The 24,903-nt window shown below is 39.3% G+C and overlaps 1 protein-coding gene across 8 annotated transcripts in view; it reads left to right on the top strand.

Annotated features, from left to right (window-relative positions):
- Positions 1–24,903, top strand: part of NSD1 (nuclear receptor binding SET domain protein 1) — a 142,017-nt gene that overhangs the window by 64,306 nt on the left and 52,808 nt on the right. For all 8 annotated transcript variants that reach the window (XR_009052729.1, XM_057728206.1, XM_057728198.1 and 5 more), the window contains 4 exons: positions 4,063–4,235; positions 6,468–9,039; positions 21,408–21,532; positions 23,251–23,521. Coding sequence is in view for 7 of the 8 variants with exons in the window: in XM_057728206.1 (XP_057584189.1) it covers positions 4,063–4,235; positions 6,468–9,039; positions 21,408–21,532; positions 23,251–23,521 (3,141 nt within the window). In the remaining variant the exon portion in view is untranslated. The remainder of the gene's footprint in view (positions 1–4,062; positions 4,236–6,467; positions 9,040–21,407; positions 21,533–23,250; positions 23,522–24,903) is intronic.

The following is a 24,903-nucleotide window of genomic DNA, read 5'->3' as shown; positions in this document are numbered from 1 at the left end:
GGCATTGTTGTTTCTTTTCCTGTATTTTCTCCTTTGCATTTGTTTCTTTTAAAAACTGCTTTTGCTGGTTTTTTAGTGGTGTTTCAGAAGGAAACGAAACTAAATTTGAGTACTCAGTCTTCATTCTTTACCTTTAAAGATTTCCATTTTAACACTATTTAATAATAGTTTTTTTAAAAAAATATTTATTGGGCTTCCTAGGTGGCGCAGTGGTTGAGAATCCGCCTGCCAGTGCAGGGGACATGGGTTCGATCCTTGCTCCGGGAAGATCCCACATGCTGCGAAGCAACTAAGCCCCTGCGCCACTACTATTGAGCCTGCGCTTTAATGCCCGTAAGCCACAACTTTTGAGCCCATGTGCCGCAACTGCTGAAGCCCATGTGCCTAGAGCCTGTGCTCCGCAACAAGGGAAGCCTTGGCAATGAGGAACCTGCGCACCACAGCAAAGAGTAGCCCCCGCTCACTGCAACTAAAGAAAGCCCACACGCAGCAACAAAGACCCAACACAGCCAATAAACAAACAAACAAACAAACAAACCTGTGAGAATTCTCTGAAAAAAAAAAATTATTTATTTGGCTGCTCTGGGTTTTCATTGTGGCATGCAAGATCTAGTTCCCTGACCAGGGTTTGAACCCTCACACCCTGCACTGGGAGCACTGAGTCTTAACCACTGGACAACCAGGGAAGTCCCTAATGATAGTTTTTAAAAAGATTCTTCTTAACTTGGATTGCTAGAGCATAGAATTAGTGTGGCTCTTTATAGTACCAAAGGGAACTAATATTTGAATAAACATATTGTCCCCAAATTCCTACCCATGACTCTGTCTTCCGGTGGCAGCTGTCACCTTCACTGCATAACCGCTCTTGGAGGAATCACTGACTTTCTCCACTAACAGATGTGCCACTCATTTCTTTCTTTCTTTTTTTTTTGGGCACATGGGCTTAGTTGCTCTGTGGCATGTGGGATCTTCCTGGAGCTGGGATCGAACCTGTGACCTCTGCATTGGCAGGCGGATTCTTAACCACTGCGCCACCTAGGAAGCCCCTGCCACTCATTTCTAAATGCACTGAAATTTCTCATTCTCTCCTTGTATTGCACTAACCTTGTTCTAAGCAGAGCCATTAATGATACAGTGGTTACTAGCTTTTAATTTTATGAGGGTCTGGTACAGGAAAACTCTTCCTTCTAGTAACTGTCTATGTTATTCTTGACTTTCATGTTCTCTCGGTACACTAATCACTATTTTTATCTAATTCTTTTTATTCTCTTCTGCTGAATCCTCTTCTAACTTGCTATTAAATGTTTGTAACTCTTCTTCTCTTCCTCCTCCTCCTTCTCCTTCTTTCCATCCTTATTAACTCTTGAGTTTTAACCGTAATCAGTAAACTGAATTCATATCCACAGTGCTGGTGTTACCCCAGGCTTCAGATCTGCATGCCCAACTCTATATTTGAAGCTTTCACCAGGAGGTCCTTTAGGCAGTTAAGGTCAGCTTGTTTAAAACTGACCTAATTGTTTTCCTCCTCAAACCAGTACTTTTTCTTTCATTTCCTGCCTTAGTGAATAGATTACTGCCACTTCGTCACGTAAACCAATTACCTAGTAGTTACCCTTTCTTCCTTCTTGTGTCCTATACCATTAAGTCTTTTTTCTTCTTTAAAACATCTTTATTGAGATATAATTCATATAGCATATAATTCACCCCTTTAAAGTATACAGTTAAGTGGTTTTTGGTGTAGTCACAGAGTTGCGTAATCACAGTTAATTTTAGAACATTTTCACCACCCCAAAAAAAGAAACCCCATGGGGACTTTACTGCTGGTCCAGTGGGTAAGACTGTGTGCTCCCAATGCAGAGGGTCCAGGTTCTGTCCCTAGTTGGGGAACTGGATCCCACATGCATGCTGCAACTAAGAGTCTGCACACTGCAACTGAAAGATCCCGAATACCACAACGAAGGTCCTGCATGCTGCAACTAAGACCCAGTGCAGCCTGAATAAATAAATATTTCAAAAAAAAAAAAAAAAAAAAAAGGAGAGAAAGAAACTCCATGTCCTTTATCTACATTCCCCCTAATCTTTTTACCTCCCCTACTCCTTTGCCCTAAGCAACCAGTAGTCGACTTTCTTTCTCTATAGATTTGTCTCTTCTGGATATTTAATATAAATGGAATCATATAATATGTCCTTTGTGACTGCTTCTTTCACTCAACATGTTTTCAAGGTCTATCTGTGTATTAGTACTGCATTCCTTTTTATGGTGAATAATATTCCATTGTATGAATAGACCACATTTTATTTGTAAATTTATCATTCAATTGACATTTGGATTGTTTCCATCTTTTAGCTATTATGAACGGTGCTGCTGTGAAAATTCATGTTTAAGTATTTATGTGGACATATATTTCCTATCTTTTGGGTCTATACCCAGCAGTGGACTTGCTGGCTCAAATGGTAACTCTGACTTTTTGAGGTACTGCCTGATTGCTTGATTGATCTCTTGATTGATTTAGGCTGTGCTGGCTTATGGGCTCTTAGTTCCCCATCCAGGGGTGGAACCCAGACCCTGACAGTAAGAGTGCTGAGTTCTAACCACTGGACTGGCACTGAATTCCCCGACTCTTTTTTTTGTTTTTTTGTTTTTAAATTATATAAATTTTAGATATACAGCACCACAAGTCTAATTACCATCCATCACCATGCAGTACCCCCACTTCACCCATTTTGCTCAGCCTACTTCCCATCTGGTAACCATTAATCTGATCTCTGTATCTATGAGGTTTTGTTTTATTTCTTTTGTTGGCTTGTTATGTTTTTTAGATAACACATATGAGTGATATAGTATGGTATTTATCTTTGTCTGATTTATTTCACTTGACAGAATACCTTCAAGGTTTGTCAGTGCCGCGAATGGCAGGGTTTCATTCCCTTATGGCTGAGTAATACTGCATTGTGTATATATACCATATCTTCTTTATCCATTCATCCATCGGTGGATGCTTAGGTTGTTTCCATATCTTGGTTGTTGTAAACAGTGCTTCAGTGAGCATAGAGGTGCGTATATCTTTTTAAATTAGGGTTTTCATGTTCTTCAGATAAATACCTGGGAGTGGAATAGCTGGGTCTCCCAGATTGTTTTGAAAAGCTGCTATACCATTTTAGATTCCTACCAGCAGTGGATGATGAGGGTTCTAATCTCTCTACATCCTTACCACCAGTAGTTATCTGACTTTTTGTGGTAAAAAATGTATGTATCAGGGCTTCCCTGATGGCGCAGTGGTTAAGAATCTGCCTGCCAGTGCAGGGGACACGAGTTCAGTCCCTGGTCTGGGAATATTCCACATGCCTCGGAGCAGCTAAGCCTGTGAGCCACAACTACTGAGCCTGCACTCTAGAGCCCAGGAGACACAACTGTTGAGCCCATGTGCCACAACTGCTGAAACCCACGTCTGGAGCCTGTGCTCCGTGACAAGAGAAGCCACCACAATGAGAAAGCCCGAGCACTGCAACGAAGTGTAGCCCCTGCTTGCTGCGACTAGAGAAAGCCTACACACAGCAACGAAAGCCCAATGCAGCCAATAAATAAATAAATAAATAAATAAATCTTAAAAAAAGAGTTTATTTGGTGGTTAGTTCTTGTTTATTATATTAGCTGTGCTGTGTCTTATATGCCTTTTGTGATTGCTGGTAATGAGGGTATAAAACTTTATAGACTGATGATAGAAGACATTTGGTTGTTATATTGATGTTATATGATTAGCTAATCAACCTCCCACTGGTTTAGAATATATAGCATATCATCAGACCAAACCATTGAATTCTTTCATTACACTTTTAACCATTTTCTTGTTATATAAATTAAAAATTAAAAATTTACCTTCTGTCTGACCTACTTCAGATTGTCTTGTTCTGTAGGTTTTTAAGCTTGTTGATTTTTAATTTTATTTTAGTTTTATGTGAAAAGAGGCTTCTCTGGCAACTGCGATATGGCTGTTCTCTTGATGATGATGAACAGTCATTTTGTTTTAAAGTAATGACACTGTGATTTTAATTTTTATCTAGTTTCTAACCGGAGGCCGTATCGACAGTACTACGTGGAGGCTTTTGGAGATCCTTCTGAGAGAGCCTGGGTGGCTGGAAAAGCAATCGTCATGTTTGAAGGCAGACATCAATTTGAAGAGCTACCTGTCCTTAGGAGAAGAGGAAAGCAGAAAGAAAAAGGATATAGGCATAAGGTATTTAAAAGAAAAAGAAAGGCCTCTTAAATTATCTTCTTGGGGGTAGGTAGGGGTTCACGGGATCAATCAAAGGAAAAAGTATTACATTTTTGGAATATGTTATTTCCTTTATTAGTAGGATATTGGTGAGAAAATTGGCAGAAAGCAAGTCTTTTTGCAGGGTTGAGATGGGGCTGGCCTTCCAAATATTTATACTCAATTTTTTGAGAAATGATTTGCCATGCCACTTAGATGTGATAGCACAAAATGGCGTAAGAAGAAAATGATCATCGAAATGGAGTATCCTACTCCTCACTCTCTGGGTTAATTATTTCTCTTAAAAATGAGAAAGATAAGGCTTTAAACATTTTTGTTTGTTTTGGTTTTTGTGTGTGGTTGTTAATGCTTAGGATTGCAGTTTGAAACTTGGTTATGTTTTAATAAAGAACATGTTTTTGTTTCATTTGCTTGATGTTGTGTTAAAGATTTGGCTGTTTCTTTTGTTATTCCTTTATAGTCAGTCTGGAAGGGGAAATAGTTCCTCTTAGATTTGTATTTTAGACTTTTAGACTATTTTATAAAAATCACAATTAGGGTAACTTTGAGTCAGTATGCAGTCCCTGCTGTTTCCAACTGGAGTTTCTTCCTCTCTAAAACTAATTAATAATATGTACCTTGTCAAATTGTTGTGAGGATTAGAAATAGATATTTTATATGTTATAAGGTTGATGCTCTGAAACAACTAGTGTGTGCTGTCGTTGAGATAGCAGAGGCTAACTGCATCCTTTCTAATACTTTGGGTAGTTGGTGGTGGGGGGGTTGTCAGAGTTTTCGTGTCAAGACTTTAACTGTGTAGATTAACCAACCCCCTTTCCAGAGGGGTTCTCTAGGCCTTTCAGGTTCTGCAAAATTAATTTACTATGGTCATAGTTAGGAAGTTAATGGGTATGTTTGTATGTAAAGTAAACCAGATGATCAGTTTATTGCCTGTCTAGTGGCCTGAAGGGTTTTTTTTAATATATATATAAATTTTATTTATTTATTTATTTATTTATTGACTGCGTTGGGTCTTCTTTGCTGCACACAGGCTCTCTCTAGTTGCTGCGAGTGGGGGCTACTCTTCACTGTGGTGCGCAGGCTCCTCTTTGTAGTGGCTTCTCCTGTTGTGGAGCACAGGCCCTAGGCACATGGGCTTCAGTAGTTGCGGCACATGGGCTCAATAGTTGTGGTTTACGGCCTCCAGAGCACAGGCTTAGTAGTTTTGGTGCATGGGCCCAGTTGCTCCATGGCATGTGGAATCTTCCCAGAGCAGGGCTGAAACCCGTGTGCCCTGCATTGGCAGGCGGATTCCCAACCACTGCGCCACCTAGGAAGTCCTGTGGCCTGAGTTTTTACGTGGTCTGCAGAACATCCCTTTCACAAGTATTAAAGTATTTGTGAATACTAACCAGTAGTTAGAACCTTGACTAACATCTATTGTGTGAAGCTAGGGAGGGGGGACGTAAGAGTCTGAAAAATAAGGAATATTTCACAGAGCCTCATTGTCCTTATGCTGTGAGGAATCAAGAAAAGAGTATATGTAACTTGTCATGTATCCATGGTGTATGGGTGTCTCTGGACTACATGATTAAGCCTGGGACACTGCTTGGTTATAAACCAGATTGTATGTAAAATGTATGGAAGAATCTTGATTAGCCAAGGGCCTAGTGATAACCAGAGTTTCAAATTTCAGGTCTTCCAGGGCAGGTCTGACTTACTCATTTCTCCAGTCCTAGTTTTCCACATTCATCCTCTTTCTTCACCCTTTTGCTTTCTCTTTTATGCAACTGAACAAGTGCTTAGCCTTCATAAGTCAGGAAGGAAATCTTTATTCTAAGGTTGGAGGGGTAAGTTGGAGTGGTCTGGTTGCTCCTTGATTTAGTAATATAATACTGATTAGTAATGTAATGTTGTAGTCTAATTTATGGTCCACTCTTTTGTGCTTTTAATGGTAAGGAGAGTGGAGGGTTTACAGGATCCGTCTTTCTCCAGTGATGAATCTTAGTGGTAGTAGTAGTGTTGAAGAATCCCCAGTAGCTGTCTTCTGGGTGAGCTGTGGGTGTTAACCACCTGGAAGTCCCATAAAAGAGCCTTGAAGAAGTACGACAAGGCTTGGGAAAGCTTCTGATTTGAGAGGTGTTCACTGATGACCTCCCTGTTTCTCCTTCCATTTCTTAGGTTAGTGATAATCTTTTTCTCTTTAAATTCAAGGTTCCTCAGAAAATTTTGAGTAAATGGGAAGCCAGTGTCGACCTTGCTGAGCAGTATGATGTTCCCAAAGCGTCGAAGAACCAAAAATGTGTCACCAGTTCAGTCAAGTTGGACAGTGAGGAGGACATGCCATTTGAGGACTGTACCAATGATCCTGAATCAGAACATGACCTGTTGCTTAACGGCTGCTTGAAATCTCTGGCTTTTGACTCTGAACATTCTGCAGATGAAAAGGAAAAACCTTGTGCTAAGTCTCTAGCCAGAAAGAGCTCTGATAATCCAAAAAGGACTAGTGTGAAAAAGGGCCACATGCAATTTGAAGCACATAAGGAAGAACGGAGGGGAAAGATTCCAGAGAACCTTGGCCTAAACTTTATTTCTGGGGATGTATCTGATAAGCAGGCCTCTAATGAACTTTCCAGGATAGCTAACAGCCTCACAGGGCCCAGCTCTGCCCCAGGAAGTTTCCTCTTTTCTTCTTGTGCAAAAAACACTGTAAAGAAAGAATTTGAGACTTCAAATTGTGACTCTTTGCTGGGCTTGTCTGAGGGTGCCTTGATCTCTAAACGTTCTGGGGAGAAGAAGAAACTCCAGCGAGGTCTGGTATGTAGTTCAAAAGTGCAGCTCTGCTATATTGGAGCAGGCGATGAAGAAAAGCGAAGCGATTCCATTAGTATCTGTACCACTTCTGATGATGATGGAAGCAGTGATCTGGATCCCATAGATCATAGTTCAGAGTCTGATAATAGTGTCCTTGAAATTGCAGATGCTTTTGATAGAACCGAGAACATGTTACCTGTGCAGAAAAATGAAAAGGTAAAGTATTCTAGGTATCCTGCCACAAACACTAAGGTAAAAGCAAAGCAGAAGACCCTCATTACTAACTCACATATGGACCACTTGATGGATTGTACTAAGACAGTAGAACCTGGAACTGAGACGTCTCAGGTTAATCTCTCTGATCTTAAAGTGTCAACTCTTGTCCGAAAACCCCAGTCAGATTTTAGAAATGATGGTCTTTCTCCAAAATTTAACACCCCATCAGGCATTTCCAGTGAGAACTCAGTAATAAAAGGTGGGGCTACAAATCAAGCTCTGTTACATTCAAAAAGCAAACAGCCCAAGATCCGAAGTTTCAGGTGCAAACATAAAGAAAACCCAGCTGTAGTAGAACCGCCCATTGCAGATGAGGGCTGCAGTTTGATATGCTGCTCTTCTGATACCAAAGGCTCTCCTTTGGCCAGCATTTCCAAAAGTGGGAAAGTGGATGGGCTAAAACTACTGAGCAACATGCATGAGAAAACCAGGGATGCGAGTGACATAGAAACAGCAGTGGTGAAACACGTTCTGTCAGAGTTGAAGGAACTCTCTTATAGATCCTTAAGTGAAGATGTCAGCGACTCTGGAACGTCAAAGCCATCAAAACCATTACTTTTTTCTTCTGCCTCTGGTCAGAATCATATACCTATTGAACCAGACTACAAATTCAGTACATTACTAATGATGTTGAAAGATATGCATGATAGTAAGACCAAGGAGCAGCGGTTAATGACTGCTCAGAACTTGGTCTCTTATCGGAGTCCTGGTCTTGGGGACTGTTCTACCAGTAGTCCTGGGGGGGCTTCTAAGGTCTTGGTTTCAGGAGGCTCCACTCACAGTTCAGAAAAAAATGGAGATGGCACTCAGGATCCAGTCCGTCCTAGCCCTAGTGGGGGCAACTCTGCACTGTCTGGGGAGCTATCTACCTCCCTACCTGGCTTGGTGTCCGATAAAAGAGACCTCCCTGCTTCTGGCAAAAATCGTTCAAACTGTGTTACTAGGCGCAACTGTGGTCGATCAAAGCCATCCAAATTACGAGATGGTTTTTCAACCCAGATGGGAAAGAACACAGTGAACCGTAAAGCCTTAAAGACAGAGCGCAAAAGAAAACTGAACCAGCTTCCAGCTGTGACTCTTGAGGCTGCACTGCAGGGAGACAGAGAGAATAGGGGTTTGGAGAACAGCTCCTCCCGAGGTGAGGCAGAAGACCCTGGTAATGAGGAACCCCTGCAGTTAATGGGCCATGTGACAGGTGAGGATGGCACCCATTTTCCCGGTGTGAATTTCCATAATAAAGCCAACCAGTGTGACCCTGGTAAAATTCCTGAAAAAGATCCCTGTTTTGAAAACAGAAAAGGCCCAGAGCTGGACTCTGAAATGAATAGTGAGAATGATGAACCCAATAGTGTAAATCAAGCGGTGCCTAAGAAGCGGTGGCAGCGTTTAAACCAAAGGCGTACTAAACCTCGTAAGCGTGCTAACAGATTTAGGGAGAAAGAAAACTCTGAGGGTGCCTTTGGGGTCTTGCTTCCTGCTGACCCTGTGAAGAAGAGAGATGAGTTCCCAGAGCAGAGACCTCCTCCTTCAGCGAACATACTAGAGGATGCACTGACAGATCCAAATCATGCCGACCACTTAGATTCAGCTGGGCCACGGTTGAATGTTTGTGATAAATCCAGTGCCAGCAATGAAGAGATGGAAAAGGAGCCAGGAATTCCCAGTTTGACCCCTCAGCCTCAGCTCCCCGAACCAGGTAAGGACTCCAGACTGGGAAAGAAAGGGACTAGAGGAAGTGATGACAATGATAGGCTTCTAAAGTTAGTCCGTTTTCATGGAAGGCCTAAGTGTGAATTGGGAGGGGAGGATTATCACCTGAAGTGAAGAGAGGGCTATATGTAGAAGGGTCGGAATTTTGAGGACCAGGTTTCCATGTACTTTGAGAAATTATGTTTTACCAAGAAGCTCTTTTTTCTTTTGCTTCTAGTAAGTCTCAAGGACATTTTGTTCCTGCTCCCCATTTCCTACTTTTAAAATCTGTGAACTTTTGGGGACTCAATTCGGTATTGTAAGTATTTGAGAGGCTCTGAGCTAGAATCTAGTTAAGTTTACAGAAAGCTAATAGATTTTATTGAACGTTAGGTTCTCTTCAACTACAGCTTAAGGAAGGTCTTTCTGTTACGTAGACAAAGGGGACATATTTTTGAAAAAATGTAAATATTCTGTAGTACTTATTTGAAGGCCTTAGATGTCTTGCATCCCTTCTGGAATGAGGTTTGAGAATAAATTTTTAAAAATCTGAAGTACAAGGGTAGTCTACCTTAGCAGCAGCAGGTCTTTCAAAATATATTATATACAATATTGTTATTGAGGGTAAAACTGACTTTCCTAAACATAAGATTTCTCAATATTGTACCAAAGTAGATTATGTTTTCTAACAGCTTTATTGAAATATAATTCACATACCATAGAATTCACCTTTTGAAAGTTTATACTTCGGTGGCTTTTAGTGTACTCAGAGACCTGTGCATCTATAAACATGGTTAATTTTGGAACATTTGCACCACCCCAGAAAGGAACCTTGGGCCCTTTATCAATCTCCCTTCATTTCTTCCCCAGTCTATAGATTTGCCTGTCTTGTACATTTCACATAAATGCAATCATACAGTATGTGGTACTTAGGGGTTTTTTTATTTAGCATATATATGCTTTTTTGGGGGTGGGGGCTGCATTGGGTCTTTGTTGCTGCGTACAGGCTTTCTCTAGTTGTGGTGAGCAGGGCTACTCTTTGTTGCAGCGAGGTGGCTTCTCTGGTCGTGGAGCACAGGCTCTAGGTTCATGGGCTTCAGTAGTTGTGGCTCATGGGCTCAGTAGTTGTGGTGCACGGGCTTAGATGCTCCATGACATATGGGATCTTCTTGAACCAGGGCTCGAACAGGTGTCCCCTGTATTGGCCACTAGGGAAGTCCCTCAATGTTTTATTTTTATTGTGGTAAAAAACACATGAATTCACCCTCTAAACAAGTTTAGAGTGTACATTAACAGTATTAACTATATGCACATTGTTGTACAACACCGTTTATTGAAGAGACTATCCTTTTCCCATTGTGTAGTCTTTGCACCCTTGTCAAAGATAATTTTTTTTAAATTAATTAATTAATTTATTGGTGGCATTGGTCTTCATTGCTGCTCGCAGGCTTTCTTTAGTTGCGGCGAGCAGGGGCTACTCTTTCTGGTGCATGGGCTCCTCGTTGCCATGGCTTCTCTTGTTGTGGAGCACGGGCTCTAGGCACGTGGGCTTCAGTAGTTGCTGCACGTGGGCTCAATAGTTGTGGCTCACGGGCTCTAAAGCACAGGCTCAGTAGTTGTGATGCATAGGCTTAGTTGCTCCACAGCATGTGGGATCTTCCTGGAGCAGGGCTCGAACCCGTGTCCCCTGCATTGGCAGGTGGATTCTTAACCACTGCGCCACCTAGGAAGCCCCACAACTGATTTTGTAATGTTGATTTTTCTATCTTGCAGCTTTACTGAATTCATTTATTATTCTTAGAGCATTTTTGTGGAATCTTTAGGGTTTTCTTTATATGAGATCATGTCATCTATGAACAGAAATCATTTTCTTGTTTCTAATTTGGATGCCTTTTATTTCTAATTCTTGCCTAATTGGACTTCTAGTGTTGGGTTAAATAGAAGTGTCAAGAATGGGCATTCTAGCCTTGTTCCTGATCTTAGAGAAAAAGCTTTAAGTTTTTCACCATAGACTATCATGTTAGCTGTGGGATTTTTACATATGACCTTTATTTTAGATTATTTCCTTTTATTCGTAGTTTGTTGAGTGTTGAATTTAGTCAAGCCCTTTCTGCATCAGTTGAGATGATCGTGTGGTTTTCTTCCTTCATTCTTCTAATGTATTGTATTACGTTTATTGATTTTTATATGTTGAGCCGTCTTTCCATCCCAGGAATGAGTCGCACTTGGTCATGGTATGTAACCCTTTTTTAAGTGCCACTGTTGAATTCAGTTTGCTAATTTGGTGAGAATTTTTGCATTAGCGTTCATAAAGGAGATTGGTCTGTCTTTTAAAAAAAAACAACAAACATGTTTTTGTCTGGCTTTGGTATCAGAGTAAATGGTCACCTCATAAAATGAGTTTGGAAATGTTTCCCCTTCCATTTTTTGGAAGAGTTTTAGAAGGTTTGGCATTAATTCTTATTTAAATGCTTGGTAGAATTCTCTAGTGAAGGCATCTGATCCTGGGCTCTCCTTTCTTGGGAGGTTTTCACGTTTTCACTGACTGATTTCATCTCCTTACTACAGGTTTTCTATTTCTTCATGATTGATGCTGGGTGGATTGCATGTTTCTAGAAATTTATCCAGTTCCTCTAGATTATCCAGTTTTTTGGCATATAATTGTTCATAGTAGTCTCTTAAAATTCTCTTTGTTTCTGTGGCTTCCATTGAAATGTCTTCTCTAATTTCTCGTTTTCATTATTTGTGTCTCTCTCCCTCCTTCCACTTAGCTAAGGAGTTGTCAATTTTGTTGGTCTTTAAAAAAAAGCAGAAACAAAAAAAACAAAACCAAAACTTAACTCTTAGTTTTATTTATATTTTTAAAAGAAAATCTCTGTTTTGTTTATTTCTGCTCTGATGTTTATTACTTCTTACCTTTTGCTGACTTTGAGTTTAGTAATTTTTCTCATTCCTTGAATGTGAAGTTAGGTTGTTGATTTGAGATCTTTCTTTTTTCTTTATGTATGCACTTCCTGCTGTGAACTTCCCTCCTAGTACTTCTTTTTGCTACATCTTATAAGTTTTAGTATATTGTCTTATTGTTTCCATTTGTCTCAGAATATGTTCTGATTTGGGGGGGGGGGGGATTTCCTCTGTAACCTATTGGTTGTTCAGGAGTGTGTTAATTTCCACAGATTTGTGAATTTTTTATTTTCCAACTGCTATTCATTTCTAATTTCATTCCATTGTGATTGGAAGCGATACTTGGTATGATTTCAATATTTTAAAATTTGTTAAGACTTGTTTTGTTATCTATTACATGGTCTATCCTGGAAAATGTTCCCTCTGTGCTTGAGAAGAATGTGTATGCTGCTGCTGTGAGATTGACTGTCTTGTATTTGTCTGTTAGATCTTGTTGGTCTGTGTTGATGTTGAAGTTCTCCCTTTTCTCATATTGATCTTCTCCCTGGTTGTTCTCTTCATTAGTGAAAGCTGAGTGTTAAACTTTACTGTTATTGGTTTACTGTCTGCTTCTCCTGTCAATTCTGTTAGTGTTTGCCTCATATATTTGGGTGTTCTGATGTTACATACATATTTACTTTTGGTTGTTTATGATTGTTATCTTTTAAAAATGTTTACAATTGTTTTCCTGGTAAATTGATTCTTTTATCATTATGTAATGTCCTTATTTGTCTCTGTTGATAGTTTAGCTAAAGTCTATTTTGTCCAGTTATGGCTATTTCTGCTCTCGATTGTACGTAATATCCTTTTCCATCCTTTTGGTTTCAGTCTACACGTGTCTTTGCATCCAAGGCCATGTTATCTTGTAGACCAAATATAGTTGCATCTTGTTTTTTTCAGTCCATTTAGCCACCTTATGTCTTTTGGGCAGTTTTAACTCATTTACATTCAAAGTAATTATTGACAGGGAAGGACTTACTGCCGTTTTAATTGTTTTCTGTCTTGCAGCTAATTTGTCCCTCTGTCTCTCTTGCAGCCCTCCTTTGTATTTCTTTGATTTTTTAATATTGATATACTTTGATTTCTTTCTCATTTCATTTTAGATAGGCATTTTCTTTATGGTTACCATGGGGCTTACATAAAACATAGCTATAGCAATCTATTTTGAGCTGGTAACAATGTAACTTCAATTGTGTACAAAAACTCTACTCTTTTACATCTCTCCATTCCCACTTTGTTATTGGTGTCACAGATTACATCTTTATGTATTGTATATTCATTAACATAGTTTTATAGTTATTTGTTATGTTTTTGTCTTTTAAATTCAATACCAGACTTAAAGTGCTTTATACACCACCATTATTGTGTTAATTACAGTATTGTATTGGTCTATATATTTACCTTTATCAGCTATTTTTATATTTTTATATATGCCTTGGTGTTGCTGCCTAATGTCCTTTTTTTTTTTTTTTTAAATTATTTAATTATTTATTTATTGGCTGTGTTGGGTCTTCATTGCTGTGTGCGGGCTTTCTCTAGTTGCAGCCAGTGGGGGCTACTCTTCATTGCGGTGTGCAGGCTTCTCATTGCTGTGGCTTCTCATTGCTGTGGCTTCTCTTGTTGCGGAGCAGGGGCTCTAGCTGTGCAGGCTTCAGTAGTTGTGGCACATGGGCTCAGTAGTTGTGGTGCATAGGCTTAGTTGCTCCATGGCATGTAGAATATTCCCAGACCAGGGCTGGAACCCATGTCCCCTGCTTTGGCAGCTGGATTCTTAACCACTGTGCCACCAGGGAAGTCCTGGTTCCTTTTTTATAAGTTTCTGTTTTGTTGATATTCTCATTTGTTTATGTTACTGTTTTCATTGTTTCTTTTAGTTATGTGTAGATCTTGTAGATCATTGAGCTTCCTTAGTAAAATTATTTTGAATTCTTTATCTGATAATTTATTGATCTCTATTACTTTCTAGAGACTTATTTTGATCCTTTGGGCCATGTTGCCTTAATGTACTTCTTGATTTTTTTCCTGTGAAGTTTTTTTTTTCCCCCTTCTTTTTATGGCCACACTGCACAGCATGCAGGGATCTTAGTTTGACCAGGGATGGAACCTGTGCCCCCTGCAGTGGAAGCACAGAGTCTTAACCACTGGACCACCAGGGAAGTCCCGTTCCCTTGAGTTTTTTGTTTTGTTTTGTTTTGTTTTGTTTTTTTTGTTTCTTTTTTTGTTTCTTTCCCCCTTGAGTTTTATGTGTTTGAATTTGGATAAGCAACCACTTTTCTCATTCTTTATGGACTGGCTTCATGCAGGGGAAAACTCACCAATCAGCTTGGCTAGAGATTCTGGGGACCTCTGGAACCTTTTTTGGAGGATGGGCTTCTCCCGGCTTGTGTGTGTAATTTCCTAATTAGAGAGGTTTGTTTATTTCTTTTTCAGGAGCTCATAATCTCTTGCTGCCTCTGGTGTTTTTCTGCAGTACTGCGGGTTAGCCATTGCTACTGCAACTAACTTCCTCACTCTAATTCTCAGCGGTACCCAGGTACCTGAAGCATGCTGGCTCTCTCTCAGATCCCAGAAGCAGTCAAAACAAATAGTAATCCCTTGGGCAGTTTTCTAGAAATCTGGATTGCCACATGCTCCCCCTTTCCCTCCCTTTGTAGAGAGAAGCCAGGAGTTGAGTGCCTTCTCCCAGTCTTGCTAAGCTGTGCTGCCCTGTGCATCACTACAGGCCCTTTGGTTCCACAGCGTGCTGCCAACTCTCTCCCTTGTTTGCAGTGCCCCCAGGAGTCCAGACTATTGGCTTCTGTTAGTGTTCCCAGTCAGGTTAGACAGAAACCTGCCCCTTGGGCAGCCCTTGAAAAGCCGGAATGTTGGACACCCTCACCTCCACTCCCAGGCTTTGATGGGGAGCTCAGCTGTCGTTGCTTTCTGAGTGGCAATCTCAAATAAAGTGAATTGGCTCTCTCTCTTTTTTTTTTTGAATTGGCTCTTTTAATCCATTTCAAGGCTATTGTTCTTGGCTTTGCACTTGCCCTGGGGTACTGTAACTTCTTAACTGATTTCTAGAGTACTCATAAAGGTATTTTGATGCATATATTGTTAGTTTGCTGTCTCTGAATGGAAATAATACGGGGACTTTCTATTCTGCCATCTTGCTGTTGTTGCTGCTCTGTTGTTGCTCTTGCTTCATGTATTTTTAATGCCAAATGATGTTCCAGTGTACAAATAAGCCATATTTTATTTATTGATCAACATTTGGATTGTTTTTTACTTTTTGGCCTTCATGAATAATGCCGTTATGAACATTCGTGTGCACTGTTTTGTGTGGATATGCTTTTATTTTTACTATATACCTAGCAGTGAAATTCCTGGATCATTTGGTGATTACATGTATAAGTTTTGAGGAATTTCCAGAATGTTTTGCAAAGGTGTATACCTCCACATACACATCTGTTTGATGTAGCTGTCCTGGTTGGTGTCAAGTGGTATTTCATTATTGCGGTTTTGATTTGCATTTCCCTGATGGCTGACAATGCTGAACATCTTTTTATGTAATTGATCAATAAATACATAAAAAGATGTTCAGTTATAAATCATCCTGGGAGAAGTGTCGTTATAGATCCTTTGCTTATTTTTTAATTGAGCTATTTGCCTTTTTTATTATTGATTTATGAAAATTCTTTACATGGTCCACATATACGTCCATTAATAGATATGATTTGCATATACTTTCTCCTATTTTGTGAGTTTACCTTTTTATTCTTGATTATATATTTTGAAGCACAAAAATTCTTAATTTTGATGAAGTGTGGTTTGTCTGTTTTTTCTTTGGTTTCTTGTGCTTTTGGTGTCATAACTAAGTAACCATTGCCTAATCTAGTTGTCTCAGCACCATTTGTGGAAAAGGGTATTCCTTCCCCATTGAATGGTCTTGGCACCCTGTTTGAAAATCTTTTGACCGTAAGTGTGATGGTTTATTTCTGGGCTCACAATTCTTTTTTATTGATATATATGCTGTCATTATGCCAATACCACAAGGTCTTAATCTCTTTATAGTAATTAATTATTGTAGCTTTGAAATCAGAAAGTGGAAGCTCTCCAACTTTATCCCTTTTCAAATTTGTTTTGGCTCTTGATTTTTGTATTCCTGTGTTTATTTTAGGAGCTTCTTATCATTTCTGCCTAAAAGTCAGCTGGGCTTTTTTTTTTTTTTTTCAGCTGGGCTTTTGATAGGAGTTGTGCTGAATCTGTAGGTCATTTTGGGCAGTGTTGGCACTGTAACCATGTTAAGTTTTGCACACTAAGAACAGGGGATGGTTTACATTAATTTAAGTTGTCTTTGATCTCTTGCAACAGTGTTGTGTAGTTTGCAGTGTACAAGTCTTGTATTTCTTTTGTTCATTTTATTCCTAAGTATTTTATCCTTTTTTGATGCTATTATAAATAAAATTGTTTTCTTAGTTTCATTTTTGGATTTCCTATTGCTAGTATATAGAAATACAGTTGACTTTTTTTATTTTAAGAGAACTTTATTATTTTTTGGCGTGTTGGGTCTTCATTGCTGCATGCGGGCTTTCTCTAGGTGTGGGGAGCAGGGGCTACTCTTCATTGCGGTTTGGTGGCTTCTCTTGTTACGGAACATAGGCTCTAGGCATGCGGGCTTCAGTAGTTGCAGCACACTGGCTCACTAGTTGCGGCACTCAGGCCCTAGTAGTTGTGGCATGTGGGCTAAATAGTTGTCCCTCGTGGCCTCTAGAGCACAGGCTTAGTAGTTGCGGCCCACGGGCTCATTTGCCCTGAGGCATGTGGGATCTTTCCAGCCAGGGATCAAGCTCCTGTCCCCTGCATTGGCAGGCAAATTCTTAACCACTGTGCCACCAGGGAAGTCCCCAGTTAATATTTATTTATTTATTTATTTATTTATTTATTTATTTATTTAGCTGTGTTGGGTCTTTTTTGCTGCCTGCAGGCTTTCTTTTAGTTGTGGTGAGTGGGGGCTACTCTTCGTTGTGGTTGCGCGGGCTCCTTATTGCCATGGCTTTTCTTGTTGCAGAGCATGGGCTCTGGGCGCATTGGCTTCAGTAGTTGTAGCACATGGGCTCAATAGTTGTGGCTCATGGGATCTAAAGCGCAGGCGCAATAGTTGTGGCACACGGCTTAGTTGCTCCGCGACATGTGGGATCTTCCTGGAGCAGGGATCAAACCTGTGTCCCCTGCATTGGCAGGTGGATTCTTAATCACTGCGCCACCTAGGAAGCCCCCCAGTTGATTTTTATGTATTGATCTTACACATTGCAACCTCGCTGAACTCCTTTTTTAGCTCTAATCATTTTATTGTGAATTCCTTAGGATTTTCTATGTACATAATCATGCCATCATCCAAAAGAGATAGTTTTACTTCATCCTTTCTAATATGGATGCCTTTTATTTCTTTTTCTTGCCTAACTGCCCTAGCTAGATCCTTCAGTGCATTGTTGAGGGTAAGTAGAGCAAACAGACATCCTTGTGTTGCTCCTGATCTTAGCGGGGAAAGCATCTGATTTTTCATCATTTAACTATGACATTAACTGTGATTTTGATAGAAGACCTTTCAGGTTGAGAAAGTTCCCTTCTATACCTAGTTTGTTTAGTTTTTTAGGTGTTTTTTCTGTGGCTATTGAGATGATTATTCCTGTTTATTCTGTTAACATAATGCGTTAGTTACAATTTTCTTATGGGGGCTTGAATTTTCCTGGCCCATCACGCTGCAGATCCACAGGAGGGTAAGTCACAATTTCTCAGGGGCCTGTTCTCACTCCTGCTCCCCTTCTACTTGATGCCAAGGCCCCTTTCCTTGTGGTCTCCTGGGGGTTGGGACATGGTTTATTTCTGTTTCACGGCGGCTCTGAGGATAGAGCCCTGAGGGGCCCCAAGTTTAGTCTCCTTAGTTTAAGCTTCTGCCTCCTTAACAGGATCTCCAAAAAGCCCTCAGGACAAAATCAGTTTCAGGGCTTTACTTATTTCGCTGGGTTATTACTTTTCATTAGTTTTTGGTTTATAGTTCTTTACAATTTTGTCGGTTTTTTGCACCTTTTAAGGTAGTTTTTTCAACACTTTACATAGCCTTTTTATTTGCTTTCAACAGGAGATTTGGGCTGAGTTACTACTTGCCGTTATCATGACGAGTTGTTTGGGTTTTTGCCTTTTTTTCTTCTTAAATTCTTTTGCCTCTGAGGTCGCAGAACTAGGAAAGTAGAGGTATGATAGGGGCTAATAATCTGTATGGGCAGAGTGATGTTGCTGTCAGTACTCCAGTTTTCTGGGAGACAAAACGTCACTGTTTTGAAGAAAAGAAGAAAACTTACTTGAGGTATAATTTACATACCACAAAATTCACACACTTTAAGTGTGCAAGCAAATGATTTTTAGTAAATTCACTGAGTTATGCAGCCATCCCCATAAGTCAGTATTAGAATACTTATCCTGCTCCCATAAGATCACTCTGCCCTGTTTATAGTTAGTCCTTATTCATGTTCCTAGTCCCAGGCAGCCACTAGTCTACTCTCTCTCTCTAGAGTTGCTTTTTCTGGACATTTCATATTAATAGAATCACACAACATGTGCTCTTTTGTGTCTTGGTCTTTTTATTTAACATAATGTGTCTGTGGTTTGTTCACATTGTGGCATGTAGCAGTATCTTGTTCTTATGACTTCCCTGGTGGTCCAGTGGCTAAGACCCCACAGTCCCAATGCAGGGGGTCCGGGTTCAATCCCTGATCAGGGAACTAGATGCCATGTGCGTGCTGCAACGAAAAGATCTGTGTGCTGCAGCGGAGGTCCCGCATGCTGCAACTAAGATCCAGCACAGCCAAATAAATAAATAAAATATTTAAGAAAAAAAATCTTGTTCTTTTTGGCCATGTGCTCAGCACCACATGGGTCGGTACCCGTGTCTCAGATGTCATACTTCTTATTCCTCACTTTGCACATCCTGTCTTGCACTTTGGGACTCCCATGCCAAGCGTGCCTTGTGCCTTCGATACCCCACGTCCTGTGCATCCTGTGCCTGGGCACCCCACCTTTCTCTGCACCCGATGCCAGAAAAATCCCACATCTAGGGTGCCCTGTGCCTAGAACACCCCACTTTCTGACTCCCTGTGTCTTAGGGACCCTATATTCTGTGCACCTAGCACCTTGGGCACCCTGGCCTCAGACATGGATGGCTCTGCTTGCCTGTCTCCTGTTCCCTAACGCTTGCCCTCCTTTAAGTTGTGCCCAAGGTCCTGCCTGGGTCCCCACTCTGATTGCCCTGGGCGCTGCACTCCTCCACCCTCAACTGTCCCCATGCCCTGAGTCCTTTGCCTCAGGCACAGCACCCTTAGTCCTGGGTATCCTGCTTCAGGCTCTTTAGTTCCTGTGTGCTGGGCCAGACCCTGTAACATGCATGAGGTGAGGCAAGAGCTAGGGATGGGGAATTGTGTGTGTGTGTGTGTACACATGTGTGTATATGTGTATATATTTCTGTATGTGTGTATATATGTATATGTGTGTGTATATATATGCATACACACATATAGGGAGGGAGGGAGAGAGATCAAAGTCTTTTTTTATTGTTGAATAATATTCCAGTGTGTGGATATACCACATGTTACATATCCACTCATCAGTTGGTGCACATGTGGGGTTGATTCAGCTTTTTGGATATTTTATTATTTTAGCTGGTATTCGTGCACTCTTTAAACTTAAAGCTATTGCTTGACTTGTCCTATATGAACAATTTATCTCCATTCTGCACAGTAGGTCCTGGTTCTGTGCTTGGAATTGATGTGTATTTGCCAAGAAAGTTAGTGGTAGTGTATTTTGGATCCTGTTCAGTTTCATGCTTGCTGCTTACCCTGTATTGAGGTTTGCATGATCTACTCCTCATTCCACTTGTTTTTGTAATTTTCTAGCTTTTAATATTCCCTTCCAGTATCCAAAGGCCATATTCTTCTTTTGTTCCTGATATTCTTTACCTTAGCTTGGCAACCACTTTATATAATCTCCATAGTTTTGCCTTTTCCAGAATGTTGTATAGTTGGAATCCTACAGTATGTAAACTTTTCAGATTGGCTTTTTATACTTTGTAATATACATTTAAGGTTCTTCTGTGTCTTTTCATGACTTGATAGTTCATCTCTGTTTAGTGGCTCATGATAACCCATTGTCTGCGTGTGCCGCAGAGTGTTTATCCATTCATCTACATCGTGGTTGCTTCTGAGTTTTGACAGTTACGAATAAAGCTGCTGTAAAAATCCATGCTTAGGTTTTTGTGTGGTGCTAAGTTTTCACCTCCTTTTACGTTAACTTTAAATAAAAGAAATGGTGTATTACTACTCTTTACTAATGTGAAATTAGAACAGAATTAGTAAAAACAAATTCTTTTCCACATCTTGTCCTAATGAAGGTTTTATGGCTTGTTTCCATGTGTGCTAAGGAGTAAGAGCCTTTGCCAAGCTTGCTGAGTCTGTGACCTTTTCTTTTTGGTCTCTACTTTTGTGTTTCTTTTACTGAGAGAACACCAGTATTGCCACATTCAAGTGAGGCAGGAATAGCTTTCTGTGAGGTCATTGTATCATGAAATACTCCTGGCCACCTGAGTAGATTGTATCCTGTGTTCTGTAGGCATTAGCCTCTCCTCCCAAAGAGTTTACAGTATGGTAAAATGATTATAGCATGTTAAGTATATTCAAACTGGGACAGAGTTTTATAGGGAAAATATAATAGATATTTGTTTCACCATTAATTCAAAGAAAAATGGTATATGATACTTTGGTATTTTATCATAAAACATGACAAGAGTTGTGGGGTTTTTTTTGTTTGTTTTTGTTTTTTTTAAAAAGCAAGTACTCCAAATTCTATATTTTATTTTATCTTTTCTGTCTTTGGCATACATTTTTTAAATGTTATGGAGATAATGGTATACTTATTAATTATATATTTTTAATGTTTCTAGTGTGAAACTCACTGTAACCATGATATCAAATATGTGTAAAATGCTTTTGAAATTCATGTGGTGGTGCTGATTAGGTAAATACTCTTTCTGAGTATTCATCTAGTATTCTGCATAGTCCAGAGAGGTGTTATTTAAAATGTTAATTCATGGTGTTTTTTATGAATTTACCTGATTTAGAATCTATATTTTAATGTTAGCTCTGTCACTATAGGACACTAGTTTCAGTTTAATTTCTTTAAGATTGGATGGGCTGTGTGTGTGTGGATAGAGCAACAAAAGTCTCCTTCCGCCCAACTTTTGCATAGGATAAACCATAGCAAATCATTTTTAGCCTCTTGGAGCTTAAGGCATAGTGTTTTTGTGAGTTTCCTATTTCTGTACCTTTGGGAGTGCAGGAATGGCTGCATGAAAACATTGGGTTTTCCTCTTTTTGGTTAATACTGAACTTGTTTCTCCTCTTTTAGCTGTGCGGTCAGAGAAGAAACGCCTTAGGAAGCCAAGCAAGTGGCTTCTGGAATATACAGAAGAATATGATCAGATATTTGCTCCTAAGAAAAAACAAAAGAAGGTACAGGAACAGGTGCACAAGGTATATTCCAACATTTCAACAACCTTTCATCATTCCTTTTCGGATACTGCAGTTTTGCCTTCAGTATTGTATTTTATCTTCATGGGACAGTAATTTCCTTAGTTGGGATCTTGTTTTTCAGTTTTTTATTTCCAGCTTCTGGCACAGTACTTAGCATATACTAGTTATACAGGAAATGTATAAATGAGTCTTTGTACTATGTGTGTATAGTGTGTGTGTATATATTTTCCCCCATTGCTTTCAAAATGTATGTAATGATTTAGGAATATTGTTATGATAAAATGTTTAGTAAAAATACAGGGTATTAAAAATAACCGTATGATCCTGATTGTGTAAACAAATTTTATAATTTGCTTTATTTGTAGATTCAGTTTCTTTAAACTCAAAATACTTTAAAGTAGAGATATTTTGACTGCATGTCCCTAAATAACATGTACCTCTGAAAATCAGAACATTTTTCTTCACAACCAGTTTATCATGGTCACATCTAAAAAGGTCAGTTTATCTAATAACAAATCCATGTTCAGATGTCCCCAGTTGTTTCCTAACATTTACATTTAATTTATCCAAGCTAAAATCTAGTCTAGGACTACACGTTGTATCTGGTTGTTATATTTCTTAAATCACTTTAAATGCAGGACAGTCCCCCCTTTTCATTACCCTTTATAAGCAATGAGAGTGACACTTGTAGAGCATCTGCCTTCTCAATTTGTGTGATTGCTTCTGTGTTCCTCTTTAGGTGGTAGATACAAGTAACAATTTGATATATTCAAGTTAAACATTTTTGGCTAGATTACATCATAGGTGTCATATGTTGCATGACATTGGAAGGTTCACAGTGGTGACTAACTGATTTCTCTCTTTGGAGTTATGTTTTACCTCTTTTGATCAAGTATGTGTATAATTACTTTGGCTCCAAGAGAATGTCCTGTTCCCCACCAGCCATTTCCCTGATGTTTTAAAAATGTCAGTTGTAGATCCTTGTCTATATCAATAATTTCATTCAGGGTTACAAAATGAAGACTTTTAGATTTTATTATTTCTTCTACTTATATTATCTGGCAATCTCTGTCATTTTATAGTACTGCAATACATGAGAGGCATGTATTTCTTTCCCATTAATTTACCAACTCAACATTGGAGGTTTATTATTAGCTGCTTTTTTGATGACGTATTGGGGAATCTTTTTCTCCTTTTTTTAAGATTATCACTGTGGCCTTAATGATTTCTTATAGCTTCAGTGTATCTCAATCCAATGACATTTTTACCCTTTTAAAAAACTATAGTAAAATACATAAAACATAAAATTTAGTTTTAACCATTTTTTAGTGTGCAGTTCTGTGGCATTAAGTAAACCCACATTGTTGTGCAACCATCACCACCACCCATTATCTTCAGAAATTTTTCATGTTCCCAAACTGAAACTCTGTGCCTATTAAAAAATAACTTCCCACTTCCCCCTACTTTTAGCCCCTGGGAACCACCATTCTATTTTCTGTCTCTATGAATTTTATTATTTTAGGTACCTTATATAAGTGGAATCATAATATTTGTCCTTTTGTGTCTGGCTTATTTTAGTTAGTGTAATGTCGTCTTCAGGTTTCATCCATTTGTAGCATGTGTCAGAATTTCATTCCTTTATAAGTGCATTATTCTTTTTGACACTTAAATTACAGTAACTTTGGCCTATGGATTCCATGTTTATCTTTTGGTCTTAGGTAAGTTTCCGCTGTGAAGAGGAAAGCCTTTTAGCCCGATGTCGATCTAGTGCTCAGAACAAACAGGTGGATGAGAATTCTTTGATTTCAACCAAAGAAGAGCCTCCAGTTCTTGAAAGGGAGGCTCCATTTTTGGAAGGGCCCTTGGCTCAATCAGAACTTGGAGGTGGACATGCTGAGTTGCCACAGCTGACCTTGTCTGTGCCTGTGGCTCCGGAAGTCTCTTCCCGGCCTGCCCTTGAGTCTGAGGAATTGCTAGTTAAAACACCAGGTAAGATGGGGATGGGTCTCAGTATGTAAGTGGGTATAATTAGAGGAAACAGGAGATTTTAGTATGTTTTGATGGGAAGCCAGTAGTGTATCTCTATATATATAACAAACTACCCGCTTTGATTCTGAGAAATCCCTAAAATACCGGCTAATTGGATATAGTCACTGACCGTGAATTGGTGGTGTACTGTCAGGAAGACGTATTTTTAAAAACTGTTTTCCTTACACCAGTATGGCTCTTCATGATTGTTGATCAGCAGCAGTGTGGATCAGCGCCCAAGCTAACAGGGTTTGGGGGAGGGGCACTGCATACTAGTGGAGTGAACACATAAAAATTACACTTCAGATACTGACTTCACCAATCTTTGTGTTACTTGGGAAGTTGTTTAAGGTCTGAACTTATTTCCTCAGTGCATAAAATGGAGATTGTAATGCAAAGTATAATGAAATTTACCTGATGTATAGCAAGCAGCTAAGAGTAAATACTCCCTTGAAGTTAATTACCAATTTCTTTTCCCTTTATCTTTCTGTATATACATGTCACCTGGTGAGAATTGGATCTAAACATGCTGTCTCTAATTCACCGGCTTTTTTTTCTTTTCCCTTTCTCTCTCTTTCTTTCTTTCTTTCTTTCTTTCTTTCTTTCTTTCTTTCTTTCTTTCTTTCTTTCTCTCTCTCTCTCTCTCTTTCATTTCTTTCTTTCTTTCTTTCTCTCTTTCATTTCTTTCTTTCTTTCTTTCTCTCTCTCTCTCTCTCTCTCTTTCATTTCTTTCTTTCTTTCTTTCTCTCTTTCATTTCTTTCTTTCTTTCTTTCTTTCTTTCTTTCTTTCTTTCTTTCTTTCTTTCTTTCTTTCTTTCTTTCTTTCTTTCTTTCTTTCTTTCTCTCTCTCTCTCTCTCTCTCTTTCTTTCTTTTTAATGTTGGAGTAAACCTTCCAACTATTGAGTATTATAGTCAGCCAAGGAAAATTTTGAATGTAACTTTTTTACATTCCCAACAATAGCTTGTGATGTTATTCTTTAAAAAGGTATCCCAATTGTGCATGACCAAATATGGCAGAATCAAGAAGAATAATAGTTATCACCTCATTGCCCATTATGTGCCAAACTCTGTTATTAGGCTCTTTTCTATAATTCTTAAGAGCAGTCCTACAAAGTAAACAAGTGTCTTTTACTCATTTAGGAGCAGAACAAAAATTCTAATCCTGGTCCATTTATGCCCAGAATTCAGGCTCTACTTTACCTCACTTCTCCTTCTTTTGTTCTTACCACCAGTTGATTGCTCTAAAGGCAATTCTGCCCTTTTGATTTCTCCCCTAGTTCATTTGTGATTTTAAAAATATATATATGTGTGTGTGTGTAAGTGTGCACACACACACAGACGT

The sequence above is a fragment of the Hippopotamus amphibius genome, chromosome 1 (genome assembly GCF_030028045.1).
Source record: "Hippopotamus amphibius kiboko isolate mHipAmp2 chromosome 1, mHipAmp2.hap2, whole genome shotgun sequence".
In the NCBI taxonomy this organism is placed as follows: domain Eukaryota; kingdom Metazoa; phylum Chordata; class Mammalia; order Artiodactyla; family Hippopotamidae; genus Hippopotamus; species Hippopotamus amphibius.
This window is presented reverse-complemented; position numbering and strand designations above follow the sequence as displayed.